Consider the following 18,044-nt stretch of genomic DNA (forward strand, 5'->3'; position numbering starts at 1 on the left):
ATACAAGCAGATGAATTGCATTCTCCACGAAGAAAATATGTATTATTAGTACGAAGAGCTACTAAATGGTCTGAGAATAATTGTTCCACTTGCGAACTGGTAAGAGTAAGGAGGTGTGAGACCTGATTCCCATTCATATTCTAGCCAAGTCAACTATTCTCAATCCAATTTGTTTCTGTTCATGATGACTTAAAGGAAACGACGATAATACGGGTTTTCATTCGATTTCATCTATTTTATTGGATATCAAAATTTCTAGATTCCTTTCTTTCCGGTAAGTCAATCTCATTATTTCAGACTTAGTTCAGCTTATGATTTCTTTGATGATAGAATCATCTAAGCTTCTTTTCCCTTTGATAATTTTTCGTCTAATTTTTTCATCTAGCTTCTTTTCCCTTTGATAATTTTTCGTCTGATTTTTCATCTAGTTTCTTTTCCCTTCGATAACTTTTCGTCTGATTTTTTCATCTAGCCTTTCTTCAAAATCTTTTGTTTCTTATTATCTAATTGCAAATCCAAACCTTAGGCATTTAGGAAAACAACAAGCCTTGGTGCGACCTGACTCGGAACTGGAATTGGCAAAGAAGGAAGCCCCAGGTGCTTGAAAGACCAATACGCTCTAATGAGTCCCACTGACCAATATTTAAGGTGCACAATTCATTATTTTGTTCCTAAAACTATTCATAGTCACCTCATATATTTGACACGGTAGGAAGGAAATACAGAACGGAGTGGGGTTAATGGAACGCTAAAACCCCGGGCCCTAGCAAGGGGTCCGAGACCTGGAGGTTCATCTGTTCTTTGAAGGCAGAGTTTGACGCTCTCATTCGCTATAAAGCTGGGAAAGGACTTGAGGTTAGATTTTGGCGCGACTTATGGTGTGGCGACAAAGTATTCTGCGAGTCCTATCCGAGGCTTTTCAAGGTTGCTGTGAATCCTGAGGCATCCGTGGCGGATTACCTAGTAAGAGAGAACGACATGGGCATGGGTTTCTAGGATGTGAGACCGAGAAGGGACCTTAAAGATGAGGAATTCTCGGATCTGTAGTTGCTTCTAACTCAGTTAAACTCCATGTACTGCTCGAACTTCAAAGATGACGATAGAATATGGACACCACACGGAACGGGGAATTCTCTACCAAGTCTTTTTCTGACTCTATTAACAGTGGTCAGGCCTCTCATAGCTGCAGAGTATGGAAGTCCATGGCTCAACCAAGAGCAATGGCTTTTGCATGGACACTGGTTCACAAGCGAATTAACACTTGTGACCGGCTTAAAAGGAGTCTCCATCTAGCGAGTAGATGCATCTTGTGTTTGGAGGCGGAGGAAACCCTTGATCATCTAATGCTGCATTGCCCTTTTTCATTTAAACTTTAGACTAGGGCGTTTAGAATTTTCAGAATGTCATGGGTTTATCCTAAATCTATCAGGAGAGTATTGCTAAACTGGAACAATGGCCCTTTTGGAGAATTAGGGCGATTACTATGGAATATTTGGAACGAACGCAATAGACGGATCTTTGAGGAATCACAAAGGAGTGCAAACCGTGTTATTACGAACATCAGAGTGGAAATCATCTCCTGGGCAAAAGTAAAGAAGAGAATCCCATATGGATTATCTGACATTCAGCGAAACTGGTGGGCGATCAAATGGGGCAGAACTGTTCGGATTAAACCGATGCTAAAATGGAAGCCACCTCCCTCGGGTTGGGTAAAATTGAACTTCGATGGGAGCTCCATAGAAAATCCAGGAAAGGCTGGGATTGGGGGTCTGATAAGGAATGAAAGGGAAGTAACCATTATGTCCTACTCAGGATCGGTAGGGGAATGTGATGCAAACGAGGCAAAAGTAAGAGCCCTTCTTTTTGGCCTTCGATGGGCCTTTGAACATGATCTGAGGCACGTAATAGTGGAAGGGGCCTCAGCCAATGCAATTAGTTGGGCTTCGAATGCTTTAAGGGGTTCTTGGAGAATCCAAGGGTTAATTGCTGAGATCTTGGACCTAATATGAATCTTGGAGCCCAGGATTGAGCATAGAAGAAGGTCGGCTAATGAGGAAATCGACAACTTAGCAAAAGGAGTATTTAGGGAGAGCATGTTGGTCGTTTCTTCTGAAATCTAACTAATGTGGTAGATTCTGTAATTGCTTTACTCTCCACTTATGTACTTGGATTGGGACAACTTGTCCCCACCTTGATTATTAATAAAATTATCATTTTCAAAAAAAAAAAAAAATTATTTGACACAATAAACTAGAGGAAAATTGTCAAGGGAATAACCACTGATTCCCACCAATCCTCCCTTGAAATAGGATTTCCCACCTGTTTTACCTTCTCAAAGGGTTTCTCCTTATCCAACTCCAACCTCAACTGGTTCATCCCAAGGTTTAAAATTTCAGTTTTGGTTTCGTTCATCATCGAGATGAAAACATTTCGGCTTTGGTACGAAATTTCGGCCTAAATCTCGTAAAATCACGAAAACATTTCGGTAAAAAATAACGGCCAAAATCTAGGTAAGAGTCTTCACTAGTGGTTTTTCTTTTTTCTTTTGTCATTTTTTAGAAATATCTTAAAAGGAATCTCATTGTTCTTCTCTTTTCTACGAGTGGAGTTGATTTTTGTTAGGGTTTCTGTCGAAATGTTGACATTTTGATAGAAACTTAACTTTTTTTTGTCGAAAAAGTTGCACGTTTCGCATATTCTGACCGAATCATCAACGAAATCCCAAAATTTTGGGCAAATTTCCAAATTTTAGGTGAAATTTCAAAATTTGAGGCAAAATTCCAAAATTTCAGGTGAAATCTAGTATTTTTCTGAAAGCAAGTGGATTTCGTTTTGGTAGTAGCCGAAATCGAAATAATTAGGCCAAAACAAAATGTTTCAGAAAAATTGAAATATTTTGCACGTGATATATGTGTGTGTGTGAACACTAGGGTTATACATAAAGGCCAAAATTCCCTTCTAATACTCCCCCTCAAGCTGAAGTGTATATGTCATACAACCCCAGCTTGTTACAAATATCTCCATTTTGGACTTCCCTAATGATTTAGTAAATACATTTGCCAACTGATCTCCAGACCGAGTGAAGAATCTCTCCTCTCCAGACGAACAAAATATCCATCTACTTCAGTATGCTTTGTTTTCTCATGAAATACTGGATTGGAAGCGATATGAAGTGCTGCCGTGTTGTCACGATAGAGCGATGAGGAGGGTGAAGGAGGAAAATCGATCTGCGATAGTAGAGACCTCAACCAGGTCAACTCTCCACTTGTATGAGCCATGGCTCGATGCTCTGCTACTGCACTCGACCTAGCTACTACATCTTGCTTCTTACTCCACCAAGAGACCAGAGATTTCCTCCGACAAAGGTGCAGTAACCAATAGTCAATCTCCTATCTGCTGGAGATCCTGTCCAATCTGCATTTGTGAATTCTTCCAATCTCAGATGATTATACTTCCTGAAAAACAAGCCTTTTCCACAAGCATTTTTCAAGTATTTAAATATCTAGAGATCTGTTCCCCAATGCGAAGTATGAGGTGAACTCATGAACTGACTCGCTACCCCACTGCATAGATATGTCAGGACAAGTCACAGTCAAATAAATTAATTTACCAACAAGTCTCCTATATCATCTAGGGTCCTCCAACAACCCCCTGATCTGGATAAAGCTTCACGTTGGGATTCATAGGAACCTTAGCCGGATTTGTTCCTAGGAAGCCCATCTCCAATAATATGTCCAAAATATACTTCCTATGTGACAAGGAAAGACCACTTTGAGAATATGCCACCTTTATACCTAGAAAATACCAAAGACGTCCTAGGTCTTTGTTTCAAAACTCCGTCAAAAGGAACTTTTAAAGATGTTAAATACCTGTCTCATCATCTCCAGTAATCACAATGTCATCCACATACATAGTCAGCAGAGTATAGCCCGCAACAAAATGGGTGCTGAATATTGAGTGGTCGACTACACACTGCCTCATATCAAAACGCATAATGGCCTTGCTGAATCTACCAAACAAGGTTCGTGGAGACTGCTTCAACCCATATAACGCCTTATGGAGACGACAGACAAAACCAGTCTCCCCATGAGCAACAAACCCAGGAGGTTGCTCCATATACACCTCTTCAGAGAGGTCACCATACAAGAAAGCACTTTTCACATCCAACTTATAGAGGGGCCAACCGCAGTTAACTACCAAGGAGATAAATACTCGAACCGAAGGTATCTTGGCTACTAGAGAAAAGCTCTCCGTATAGTCCACACCAAAAGTCTGGGTATAGCCCTTAGTAACCAAATGGGCTTTCAAACAATCCACTGTACCGTCTGGCAGATACTTCACAAAAAACACCCAACGACAACCAACAACTTGGGCACCCTTAGGCAGTGGAACTAACTCCCATGTGCGGTTAGAGTAAAGAGCTTCCATCTCAGCCTCCATGGCAGAACGCCAACCTGGGTGAGCTAATGCCTCTGCAACGGACTTAGGGAGAGCAGTAGAGGATAGGGAAGAAAGAAAACTCAAATAAGATGGAGAAACGAGATCATAAGGCACAAAATGAGAGAGGGTGAGCAATAGAACGACAGCGAGTCCGAGAAGCAACAAGGGACCCTATAAAAACAGAGTCGAGTTCATCACCTGAGGGGAATCTGTAGGACTAAGGACGTGGGTCGGTGTGAGATGACTCTGAGGAAGAAGAAGGCAAATCAGCAAGCACAATCTAGCGAAGACCACGAGAATAAACCTGCAACAGTGACGGTGGAGCAGGCACACCAGAACTTGGTATAGTGAAGAAGGAGAAGAGAGAAGTGAGAGAGAAGGGAGGGAGAAAGTGAGAGTCTGTAAAAAATCAAACAACTCAAATAATGTGATACATATGTGAACACTAGGGTTATATATAAAGACTAAAATACCCTTCTAACAACTATATAAAAAGTCAACTTCTTTTATATGAAAATACATATGGCCTACTAGATATTATATACACATATCATTATTTACCCATTAAGAAGTCCATAATGAAATGACGAGAGAGCAAAGGGAAGAGCGAAGGGAAACTGATCGAGTGTCAGCTGGGTTTGGAGGAGGTGACCAGGCTCCGCCTTGGGTGGCAAGCGGAGCTAATCTAGTTCCTCTAGGTGGATCCGGCTTTGTGACTCGAAGAGGTATAGTTGGAGGCAACGGCTCTTAGAGGTCTTCATTTGAGAACATATGGGTTTTGTTAAAGGGCAAGAGATCCAAAAGGGTAGAAAGGGTGTCGAAGAGAAGCAAGGAAGGTGGGCTTGGATATTGGAGGTGCTGTAGATGTGGGTTTAAGAACTTTCAAAAAAGGTTGGTATGTTGGGAGTGGAACAAGATATGGTCAAGCCTTGATTTTAATTTTCGTCCTCAACAAAAAAGGAAAAATTTGGTCATTGGCATCCAAGAAGAAATTCAGCCAAGGAAAAGTTCAGGAAAGATTTCTCTGCAGACTTCGGAAGGAGTGGCCTTCAATCTGGAAGTGGTCCCCCTGATATTCATTAGTAATGCTGATTTGGGCATTTGGGGAAGCATTAAACCGGGTTGGTCTGGAGATTTAAAGGCTATGGAATCCTAGCTTTCTCGTAGGAGTGGATTTCAAAGTGAGGTAATAGTTTATAGGATCTCTGAGCTGGAGATATAGATTAGTCCTTTGATGGGGATTGATAGATATCAGCTCATGTCTGACTGGAAGTCTGCAGTAAATTCTCCTTTTGTTGAGCTTTTACTCTGGGATAAGAAATTTAGTGTGGAAGTATTCACTGGTGGTGCATTGAAGGCGTGCCTCCTGAGGCATGGTGTGAAGAAAACTTCAGAAGAATAGGTGAAAAAATTGGAAAAGTGGTGGAGGTGGATCTAGGGGTGTTCATTATTCGGTTATAACCGAATAACTGAACTGAACCGAACCGAATTGGTTTGGTCGGTTCGGTTCGGTTTTATTCCTTTTCGGTTCGGTTTCGATTATTTTTTTTGGAAATTGGTTTTTCGAGTTCGGGTTCGGTTATCTCAAAAAAAAAAATCGGTTAACCAAATAACCGAAATTATGGATAAAAACCGTTATTTTTCCAAAAAAAGTGCTATATGGGCACTCCGTAGGATGATCAAAACCGTCCATTTGATTGATCATAACTTAATTAGGTTGTGCTCAAAAAATCATTTCGATAGGATGATCCTAGCCCTCCGATCTAAACCGAGATTTTACTTTTTTCCTCCTTTTGTCCCACTATTCGGTTATAACCGAATAAACGAATTTTTAATCGGTTCGGTTTTTGGAAATTTCGGTTAGGTTTTGGTTATCGAAATTTGATAACCGAAATTATTTCAGTTATCAAATTTAGGTTTATTCGGTTCGGTTATAACCGAACGAACACCCCTAGGTGGATCCTTCATGTCAGGCTAGGAATGGGTACTCATTTGCCAGACTATTAATTTCCTCTGTAGGGGTGTTAGGAAAGGAGGTCTCCATTCAGGCGTCTTTAGATGGGGCCGTCAGATGGGTGAGGGTGCAAGAGGAGGAGAAGGGGAAATATATTTCTGAAAGGATATCTTCGGATCTTGATGATTCGGGAAGTGAAGATGAGGCGGTGAGTAATTTTTCGGTAGAGGAATCTTTATCTAAAGATCTCGGATCGTTGGAGATGATGGCGGATGGCGAGATCTTTCCTGGTTCAGAGGCGAACATTGTGGAAGAGGAGGCTCACGATAGCCTTGAGTGCTATCCTGCACTGCATGGGGCGCAGGTTAGCAACAGGACACTTGGCGGTGAGTTTGAATTTCAAAATGATACATCGCCAGTAGGGTACAGGTGGAGAAGTCTCAGTGGTTGAAATCTTGCAAATTCGGCAGTGGTGAACCCCTCTTTTTCAATTAATAGTTTCCTCGATATCATCGATGTGATTTCTCCAAGTTCCAATTATAAGGAGGTTTCTTTTTTGGCTAACTTTTATCGGTTTGCGGGCCAAGATAGCGTTGAGGACACAAGTGGGCCCTAGACTTTGGGCTCTAAAGATGCTGAAATCAATATTGGGCCTGGAGAAAGCCCTTTAGCAATTGAAAGTCAATCCTTGGTGGTCTTTATTGAACCTGAATGGTGGGCCCAATTCTAGTTGCCGAAGTTTGTCAGCTTCTTATGTTTTGGTGGTTCGTGAGAAGGCGAAGGGTCTACAATTGAAAACAATAGCAGTTACTCTATTTCTTTCCAGGAAGAGCTATATGTGGTGGAGGAAGATGAGGCTGGTGATCGCTTTTCGGTTATGCTGAGCAGAAACATGTTTCTAATGCTGAGCAGAAACATGTTTCTAAGGGGGATCGCTTCTTGTCTGGATTTTGATTCCGAGGGCGAGTTAGATAATGGCTAAAGGAAGATGTCTCGCTGGTTGGGGTCTGCCAGAGACCCGATTATCTATCTTTAGGTCAGCAGTTGTTGGTCCTTGTGTAGGAGGCAGGTCGTATGACCACCCCTTCTTCATTCGTTTTCTCAATCATAGGGGAGAGGATGGGATTTCGGTGAGTTTCTTTGAAAATATTCGGGTGGAGGTGCTTGGAGGGGGCCCTATTTGTTTTAATTCATTTGATAATCTGGTTACTATTTCTTTGGAAAATATGGCTCTCTTTAAGAATTTTTTGTGGATTGTTTGGGGGAAAAAAGAATCAAAGGTCTTATCGATCCAATGGAGTCGGTGGAGATATTCAGTCCTTGCCGGAGTGTTATGTTCGTCTTATGTTCGTCGAAGTGCCAAGGAGTTAAAAAAGGTGTCGGGATCTGAATTTCAATTTCTAGGCGGCTCCAAATTAGGGATATCTCATGAATTGTGTACTGAGGAACAAAATTCAAAGTCTCAGTCTTCTGTATCTATGGGTACTGAGGAGGTCTGGGAGGGATCTCGGGAAGCAGTGGTGGATTTTTGTGTGAACCATACTGTGTGTCAGCAAAGAACTGGGTTTGGTCTACGTTGGTAGTGAGGAGGTTTTCCACTCACCTATCTTTTCAGTCTCTATTAATTCATCTAATTTATTGTCAGATCCAATTTCCTTTGCTCCGTCATACATGGTTTTGTAGCACTCCACAACCATCTCTTTTGTCACCACATCCTCGCAACTACTAATGATGAGATCACTTGTAGTACGCCGAGTAACCAACGCCTCGCCACGATCATTCCAATTGATCACGTCACCCTCATAATCATTATAGTCGTCAAAACACGGTTGTTCAACCTTCGATTTGACAAACTCTTCAAATTCTTCAACCAAATTTAAATATGGTTGTTCAACTAAAACTTTCGATTCAACCGACCCATCAAATTCTTCGACCAAATTTACGTACCTTTGGTTTGGACTTGTCCGATTCTGAATTTTCCTTTCACCCGGCTCACCCTGCGGAGCACGATGATAAAGAGGGTTAATATCTTCCGAAACGAGACTGTTTTATAGCCTCTCCGAGTTTCGAGACGTGCTACGCGTTTCGTAAGTTGATGGATTTGCATCCTTAATTCTTTAACTTCATCGATTTGATGATCTCAATGATGACCCTCCATATGAAGACCTCGATCAAGCCCACGAGCCATGGTAGTTGCCTCTACACGACCAACGGCAAGGATCAATGAGAGTTTTGATACCAAATTTATGCGAGCGGAAGAAAGAAGAAATTGCAACACCAAAACTCAAATTTAATTTCTCACCTTTGATCTATGGTTTTCACAAAACCATAACAAATGAAGAGAAAAAGATGCTCACGGCCCCTGTTTCACAAAACGTGAAATATCAATTTCTTAAAATAAAAAAAAGTCCCTTTCCCCCAAATCACATACGTTATTTAATACCAAACAAAAGTCCTAAAATCATTCTAAAACTACCTACTAAAAATAGGAAAAGATCTCTTTAGATTCCAAAGAATAAAAGAGTTACTAATCTATGAAACACTTACTAACTAAAGATATCCTAAAATCCTATAATACCAATCTCTTGCTAACTAGAGAAAAGGAGAATAATTAGGAAACATATCTCAAATATATTTTTGGTTTCCGATATCTTTTGGAAACTTTGAATTTGGCATGACTCTTTCCACGTTTCCATATGATATGCCCTTTTCCATATCATGCGCCTGCATCAACATTGCAGCCCTAAGAACAGTGGAACTTTTGCCCCCCCACCCACCACCACCACCATACGCACACACATGCAGCCGCAAGAGAAGTTTCTCCCCCCTTTGTTGTTTCTCCCCTTGGCTGAAAGGTGCATCTTTCCTCACTCACTTTACTTCTTCTTCCTCCCATCTTTCTTTATCTTCTCTTGTTTTCCCCTTCTCTCTTCTTCTCTTCCCCTTCTTAATTATCTTCTCTTTTTTTCTCTCTCCACACCTTCAACTCTCCTTCTCTCCTCCCAGCCGAAAGACAGGTTGCAGTCCACGATTGCAACAGTCATATTTCTTTCTCCTCTTCCTTCTTCCCTCTCTCTTTCTCTTCTCCTCCCCCTTCCCACTTTTCTCCAATATTGAAAATACTCAGATTTCAACAAAAAAGCCCACAAACATCACGAAAGACATAAAAAAAATGAGATCAACCATACAATACAGATCTTGGCCTCTTTCCATCAGCATCATAATATCAGTTGTTAGAATAAGCTTATGTAGCCTAAGGGTATTATAGTCTTTTCATATTCTTCTCATAATAAATATATATGTGTGTGTTAGGGCAAGACGGCTAATACACAACATTTCATTCTCAAATCTCTCTGTTAACATGGTATCAGAGCCCTACGGTTCCTCGATGCCCGAGGGACCTCTATTGAAGACCTCTTTTTGTCTTCCTCCATTGAAGTCCATTCCCATGCCCTAACTCCTTCTTCCTCTTCTTTTTTTTCTTTCTTTCTCCTCCCCTTTTTCTCTGCACAAAACCCAACCTCTTCCCTGTTTGCCCCTACGCGCCCCTCCTGAAAACCCAGGTTGCCCCCCTGTGCGCCCTCCCTTCTTTTTTTTAACATCTTTCCCCATCTTCTTTGACCTATAAGGATAACGTTCTCTTCTAGCCGTCGGGTGTTCCTGCCCTACATCTTCCCGTTACATTTCTCACCTTTTTTGTCGCGGCCCCGCTTTGTTACATTTTTCTTTGATTCCTACTTGATGACTTAACCTTTGTCTCTATGTTTTGTTGTAGTTCCACAAGTATGAGGCTCCGTGCTTGTTCTTTCGGGGTCCTTCAGGCGGATGTTTGTGGTTTTTCCTTCTGATTGTTTATCTCCGTGGTGATTTGCTTGCCTATATTTGGCTGCCCTTTTCTGTGGGTGTCTGTGATTGTTGTGCTGTGTCTTGTCTGGTCTGCTTCACTGACATCCCATTTGAGTTTTGGTGTTTATTATGGCCTTGCCATCAGCTTCTTCTTTCGGTTCATTTCCGGTGTCGGTGACCTCTATGACATCCATTAAATTGGATGGTGCTAATTACCCTGCCTAGAGTCGTTCTGTTCACCTCTATCTGCGAGGTCAGGGCAAGTTACGTTTCCTCATGACGGATCCTCTGAATCCGAAAGATGCTGGGTATGATAAGTGGAGTCAGGAGGATGCCCAGCTCCAGTCTCTTCTCTGTCAGAGTATGGAACCAAAGATTGCGAGCCCCATGTTATTTCTGGATACATCACGGGCAGTCTGGTTGCGTGCTGAGGCACTCTATTCCGGCAGCAACAATCTCACGCGGATTACTGATGTTTACAGTGACTTATTTCGTATCTCGCGTGGAGATAAGACCGTCGCTGAGTACTATTCGGATTTTGTTGGTCTTTGTGAGCAGATTGATATTTATCATCCACCGTCCACCGACCTTAAGGTCTTGGCTCAACAGAAGAATGAGCTCCGTACTACTCGGTTTTTGGATGGTTAGGGCCTGTGTTTGTCCCTCTTCGGCAGCAGATCCTTGGGTTAGGCACGCTCCCATCTTTGGATGAGATCTTTTCTCGCGTTCAGCGCGCTCTACGTATCGATCCGACTATCTCTGTTGCTAGTGACCAGTCCACCTTTGCTGCCCAGTCTGGTTCCTTTCGGAGCACTCCTGGTAGGGGTCGTGGTCGTGGTCGTGGTCGCGGTCATCGCGGACAGGGCCGTGGCTTTGGCCGAGATTCAGGGGGTGGCCGTACTTATGGGGGTCGTGGCTCACGTTATTGCAGTCATTGTGACATGGAGGGTCACACTATTGATTTCTGTTACGATCTCCATCCCGAGCTGCGTCCCGCTCGAGCCGCCCACTTCGCTTCTGAGACACCTGCTGCACCTATTCCTGCTACCTCAGACACCACGTCTCTCGGACTGAGTATGAGTCACTTTTGCGCCTACAGGAGAAAGGGAAACAACCGGCTGCTCAACTTGCTACAGAAGGTAGCAACCCATCTTGCTTTCTTAGCCGCTCCGCTTCCTGGCTCATTGATTCTGGTGCCTCTCATCATATGACCGGTAACAGTACACTTCTTAGTTCCTTTACTTCTTGTGCTCCTACTAAGATGGTCACCTTGGCCAATAGGACTCGATGTCCTATTTCAGGCACTGAGACTGTTACAGCCATCTCCCACTTATCCTTATCATCTGTACTCTGTGTTCCTACTTTTCCCTACAATCTTCTTTCTGTTAGTCAGCTTACTAATCGCCTTAATTGTTCAGTAACATTCTTTCCGTCTTATTGTGTTTTTCAGGACCTTGCGACTGGGAAGAAGATTGGCTCAGGGCATGAGACAGATGGCCTATACTACCTGGATGATGCTATCACTCCCACGGCGTTTAGTACCTCAGTCGATTCCTTTATGTGGCACTGTCGGGTCGGTCATCCTTCTCCTGAGCGTCTGCAGCATTCTTCAGTTGTTTCTGGTGTTATTAGTCATTTTCATTGTGAGTCCTGTCAGTATGGAAAACACCATCGTGTTTCCTACCCGTCTCGTTCTGTTAGTCGTGTCAGTAGTCCTTTTGAGTTAGTGCATTCTGATGTTTGGGGTCCATGTCGTACTCCTATGTTTGGTGGGAAGTACTTTGTTATTTTTGTTGATGATTTTTCCAGGATGACCTGGTTTTATATAATAAATGATCGTTCTGAGGTGTTTTCTACATTTTGTTTATTTTATGCTGACATTACAAATCAATACTCATGTTCCCTTAAATGTTTACGTACTGATAATGCCCGTGAGTATTTTTCTGATCGGCACGGTTTTCAGGAGTTTCTTTCTAGTTGTGGAATTATTCATTAGTCGTCTTGTGCCCACACTTCACAACAAAATGGGGTTGCCGAGCGGAAAATATGGTATCTTGTAAATATAGCTCGCACCATTATGTATCAGATGCATGTTCTCAAATCTTTTTGGGCTGACGCTATGCTTACAGCCTGCTTTCTGGTTAATCGTCTACCCTCTTCAGTTCTTAGCAATCGGTCCACTTTTTCGGTGTTACACCCTTCTGGGGATCCGTTTCCGTTTCCTCCCAAGGTGTTTGGGTGTGTTTGCTTTGTTCAGGATCTCACTCCAAGACTTGATAAATTGGCCCCAAGGGCAATCAAGTGTGCTTTCCTGGGTTATTCACGAACCCAAAAGGGTTACCGATGCTACAGTCCTCAGCTTCGCCGCAAATTTATCAGTGCTGATGTCTCATTTTTTTAGGATACTCCCTACTTTCTTGCTTCCTCTTCTTTACCGGTATCTCCTCCTCCGTTGCCGGTTCCTGTTCCAAGTCTGCCACCGGATCCGGTTCAGCGTCCCTTCCAGGTATATACTCGCATGCGTTCTACTACTTCAGTTGAGCCTTCATGCCCTGCCATCTCTTCTCAGCAAGCAGGTCCTTCTTTACCCTCATCCTCTGATGATGATGCTCCGGTTGATGATTCTCTTGATGCCCCCATTGCAAGCCGTACTCGTTCTCGTACCACTCATCACCCTATTTCTGATGCGGTAAGTTATGCTCGGTTATCTCCTTCGTATACCGCATTTATATCATCTTTGTCACCGATTTTTATTCCTTGCTCGGCTCGAGAGGCTATGCTTGATTCGGGCTGACGGGCAGCTATGGAGGCTGAGATGGATGCTTTGGCCAAAAATCAGACATGGCAGTTAGCTTCCCTTCCTCCTGGTGCTCAGGTAGTCGGATGTAAGTGGGTGTTCACCGTCAAATACCTACCTGATGGCTCTATTGAGAGGTTAAAAGCCCGTCTTGTTACAAAGGGCTTTACTCAGACTTATGGGATTGATTATGTTGAGACATTATCTCCAGTGGCAAAGATTCCGTCCATTCGTGTATTGATTTCTTTGGCCGTGAATCAGTTTTGGCCACTATATCAGTTGGATATCAAGAATGCGTTTCTCCATGGTGATTTGCAGGAGGAGGTATATATGGAGCAACCACCAGGGTTTGTTGCTCAGGGGGAGTTGCAGCATACCGTCTATAAGCTTAGAAAGGCAATTTATGGTCTTAAACAGTCTCCTCGTGCTTGGTTTGGGAGATTCAGTGAAGCCATCCTACAATTTGGTATCAAACAATGTGCTGTAGACCATTCTGTGTTCAGCTCTCGAAGAAGGATTGTCAAATTCTCCTGGTTGTATGTGTTGATGACATTGTTATTATAGGGAATGACAAAGTAGGAACACAACCCCTCAAAGATTTCCTTCTGAATAAATTCAGCACAAAAGACCTTGGTGTTCTGAGATACTTTTTTGGCATTGAAGTAGCACATTCACAAAGGGAGCCAAAGGAAGTATGCTCTTGATATTTTGGAAGAAACAAGTCTTCTAGGGGCAAAACCTGCACAGACTCCTATGAATCCGAATGTCAAGCTTTCACCTGATCAGGGGGAGCCACTGGACGATCCTGGTCGATACACGGTTAGTAGGACGGCTGATCTATCTCACAGTCACTCGTCCAGACATTGCACATGCTGTTGGTGTGGTTAGCCAGTATATGAGTGCGCCTCGGACATCACATTGGTCAGCTGTGATTCAGATAGTGAAGTATCTGAAGAAAGCTCCCGGGAAAGGTCTTCTCTTCCGGAAGCATAACTATTTGAGAATTGAGGGATACTCTGATGCAGACTGGGCCGGATCTCCTGCTGACCAGCAATCTACTAATGGCTATTGTACCTTCATAGGTGGAAATCTAGTATCTTGGAAGAGTAAGAAACAGGACGTTGTGTCTCGATCCAGTGCAGAAGCAGAATACAAGGCCATGGCTTACACCAGCTGTGAATTAATTTGGCTACGATCGTTTATGTCAGAGATTGGATTCTCATACTCCTCACCTGCATCCCTCTACTGTGACAACAAGTCAGCCATTCACATAGCTATGAATCCGGTATTTCACGAACGAACTAAGCATATAGAAGTGGATTGTCACTTTATTCGTCACAGGATTCAGACAGGCCAAATTCAAACCGAGTTCACTCGAGCGAATGATCAGATTGCAGATATGTTTACCAAGTCGTTGAATGGAGTTCGATTGAGTGATTTATGTAACAAGCTGGACATGTATGACATTCATACTCCAGCTTGAGGGGGAGTGTTAGAATAAGCTTATGTAGCCTAAGAGCATTATAGTCTTTTCATATTCTTCTCATAATAAATATATGTGTGTGTTAGGGCAAGACGGCTAGCACACAACATTTCATTCTCAAATCTCTCTGTTAACATCAGTGATGACCTCATCTTACAACCTAATGTGTGGGACAGATTTAGAACCGCAATAAATTTCAAACTTATGCCCTTGCTCTGTGTTCATTACAAATCCAAAGATCTAGCTCAGTGTTAGTGATTCAATCATGGTCATGGTAGGCATTTCAAGTTTTCAACAATATAATGAAGGAAATACAATTTGAATCACAATCAAACCATGGGTTCGACAATATAATGAAGGATATAAACATTATTGTATGTTGCCATGAAACTAAGAGGCAAAAAACTGAAAGGACATAATTAAATAATCTAATAAGACTAAGATCACATCGATTAACAATAGAATTGCATCCCAACTACACAATCATCAACTAATAATAGAATTACAAGCCAACTACGTAGCCTACACTATACCATAGTCAAGCATTATATAAGTAGTAGTAGGAAGCAGAAGATAGTGAATTACCGGATAATCTTTTGTGGAGTAAAGTTCGACTCCCAAAGATGGCCTATGATAGCTCCTTTCCATGTTGCTCTAAATTTTGCTACCCACTCACTATTAGCATCAGATTCTGATGTAAATCCAGCAGGACCCACCAAAATCAAGTGTTGAACATGTTCCGGATGCTGGAGACAGCACAGGATATCCACATCAATAGTAAGATCAATGCTAATAAAAATTTATCAAATAGTTGGATTAAAAATCACCTTGAGGGCATACTTTGCTGCAACATATCCCCCAAAAGAATGTCCAAGTAAAATAAAATTACTGAGATTTTTGGCTTTACGCCATGCTTCAAAAGAGTCAATGAACCATGCTTCAGTTTCTGCAACCCAACACAATTAAGAAATAGATGAATACATAGAATCCTTGAGTTATTTCTACTAAACGAGGAAAAAAATCAAGAAAAGCAGAATATCCTTAAATATTATAAATTTACTTCACAATGGAATTCATTCCTATAAATTATGCATGTTTTACTCTGGGTAGTAGGCACACAAAGGTGAGGTCTGAAACACTGGCCTAAGAAAGACAAATAAATAATGTCAGCTCATCGGAAAACTTAGCTAGCAAAAAAAAAAACTTAGCAATACACAGCAGAATGCTGATGCAGATTTTCAGCCCCATCAAATGATGAAGGACGTTTCTAGAAAAGGAAACACTCGAAGGTTTTGACTGCCAATGGGTTCCAGTAGAGATAAGAAAACAAGACAACACTCCCTCGAAAAGACAAAACTAAGACAACACTAACACTCCCCCTCAAGAGAAGACAACAAAGAGGACAACATCAAGAGAAATAACAACACTCCTCCGAAAGAAAAGACATAAGGAACTACATGAGTACAACAAAGAACTATATGAGAACACTCCCCCTCAAGTTGAAGGTCGAATACCTTCAACTTGCAATGAAATGAAGACAATCAATGAACCACACCTCTCTTAGACATTTTATCAAACATTTGGTGCGCTTGAAGAAGAAGACAAGGGAACAAAGACAAACAACTCTCGGACATTTCATCGAACACTTGGTGTACCCCTTGAAGAACAACCCAGAGGCCATGAAAGCCAAGGAAGAGAAAGAGAAAACAAAGAGATGACAATAAGACAAGAACAAGAGAACCAAAAGAAAACAATACAAGACAACACTCCCCCTTAAGTTGAAATGAAAAGAAGACTTTCAACGCACAAAACCTCATTGAGACATTTCATCAAACACTTAGGGAGCACCTTGAAGATGAAGACAAAAAATGTTATACAAGCAAAAAATATAGAAAAGAGAAAAGAAAGGTTTTGAGTGGAGATTTAGGGATTCAAAAGAGAAAGAAAGGGAGAAATAAGGGATTTAGGTTGAGATTTGGGGTTTTGAGTGGAGGGCCAAAAGGGATTTAGAACGAAGATTTCTTCCCAAATGAATTCAAGAGAGACAGAAAGGAAAGATTTAGGCTTTGAATGAGATTTGTGAGTGGAGGAGAACTCAAAAATGGGTTTGGAAGTAAAATATGGGATTCACCGAAAGCCACTTTTTTCTTCTTTTTTTTTCTTGGATTTACGACGAGGGAAGTTGCCGATAAAGAGAAAACATAGAGAGAGAGAGAGAGAAATGGTGGTGTGAAGGAGATACTCTTCTTCTTGGGATAACGGCAAGCCATGTTAGAAATGTAGTTAGGGTTACAACGCGCTAATGCGCTAGAAAATGGAGAGGGCAATGCACTGATGTGCTGGAAAATGGTTTGGCGAGAGAGAGGGATGCGCAAGAGAAACAAATAGAAAGAGATCTTCTCAGAGATTTTCGATGGGAGAATGCGCTGAGACAGAGGGATAGCACTAGTGCACTAAGAGAGACGTGATGAGACAGAGAGAGATAATATAGAGGGAAGAGATTTTCGAACAACAAAAGAAAAGGAAACCAAACATAAACAGCGCACAACAAAAAAATAAAAGAGAGATATGCATCGAAGAGAGATGGGAAGCGTGAGAGGGAGACTCTTCTTCTTTCCCTTCCTTTTCAGGATCAAGATGAGGTTAGGGTTAGAAATGCCGAGAGATGAAAATGTGGAGATATTTTGGGGTTTCCACTAAAATATGAAACAAATCAGAAGAAAAGATTGCGAGGGATGAAAAAGTGAAAATCTGAGAGAATCTGGGAGGAGGGAAATTGTAGTGTTTTGGAAATAAGGATTTACGGAAAGAGAGTTGGAACGAGGGGATACAGCAACCCGAAAAAAGAGAAGGGAAATCTGGGAGAGGCGTGCGCACATGCAAACACAAAAAATTGAGTCAGGTGAGATGATTCTTCTTCTTCTTCCTTCCCAAATGATCTTTGCTCTGATACCATGTTAGAAATGAGATTAGGGTTAGGAGGGAGGAAGAAGAAGAGTGAAGAGATGGAGATTCTCCACTAGGAGCTCCTCATGTAAATGATATATGTAGGGTTTTAGAAACAAGGATTTACAGAAAGAGAGTTGAGCACGAGGGGATACAGCAACCCAAAAAAAGAGAAGGGAAATCTGGGAGAGGCGTGCGCACATACAAAGAAAGAGAATGGAGTGAGGTGAGATGATTCTTCTTCTTCTTCCTTCCCAAAGGATCTTTGCCCTGATACCATGTTAGAAATGAGATTACGGTTAGAAGGGAGGAAGAGAAGGAGATTCTCCACTAGGGAGCTCCTCATGTAAATGATGTATATACAGACCCCAAATGAGGCAACAATGTACAATGACTACAATACCCCTAACTGCTACAAGTAATGTCTAAACTACCTAATACATTATTCAACAGAAGCTATATTTGTTTTCCATTCTGAAAATACAAGAGCCTATCTCATCCCATTGTATGAGATATTTGTACCAGTATGTATCCTGGATTTAGAGAAAATATGAGCTGTATACTTGCTCTTATCTTTG

The 18,044-nt window shown here is 41.9% G+C and overlaps 1 protein-coding gene across 1 annotated transcript in view; it reads right to left on the reverse strand.

Annotated features, from left to right (window-relative positions):
• The window catches only part of LOC143886399 (putative 1-acylglycerol-3-phosphate O-acyltransferase), a 59,998-nt gene that overhangs the window by 2,939 nt on the left and 39,015 nt on the right, over positions 1-18,044 (reverse strand). The window contains exons 4-5 of the mRNA XM_077390356.1: positions 15,348-15,466; positions 15,106-15,266 (exon numbers count right to left, since the gene is read on the reverse strand). Coding sequence (XP_077246471.1) covers positions 15,106-15,266; positions 15,348-15,466 — 280 coding nt within the window. The remainder of the gene's footprint in view (positions 1-15,105; positions 15,267-15,347; positions 15,467-18,044) is intronic.

This window comes from Tasmannia lanceolata, unplaced genomic scaffold, assembly GCF_043159265.1.
Source record: "Tasmannia lanceolata isolate RefF3 unplaced genomic scaffold, GAP_Taslan_0.1 ptg000011l, whole genome shotgun sequence".
NCBI lineage: Eukaryota > Viridiplantae > Streptophyta > Magnoliopsida > Canellales > Winteraceae > Tasmannia > Tasmannia lanceolata.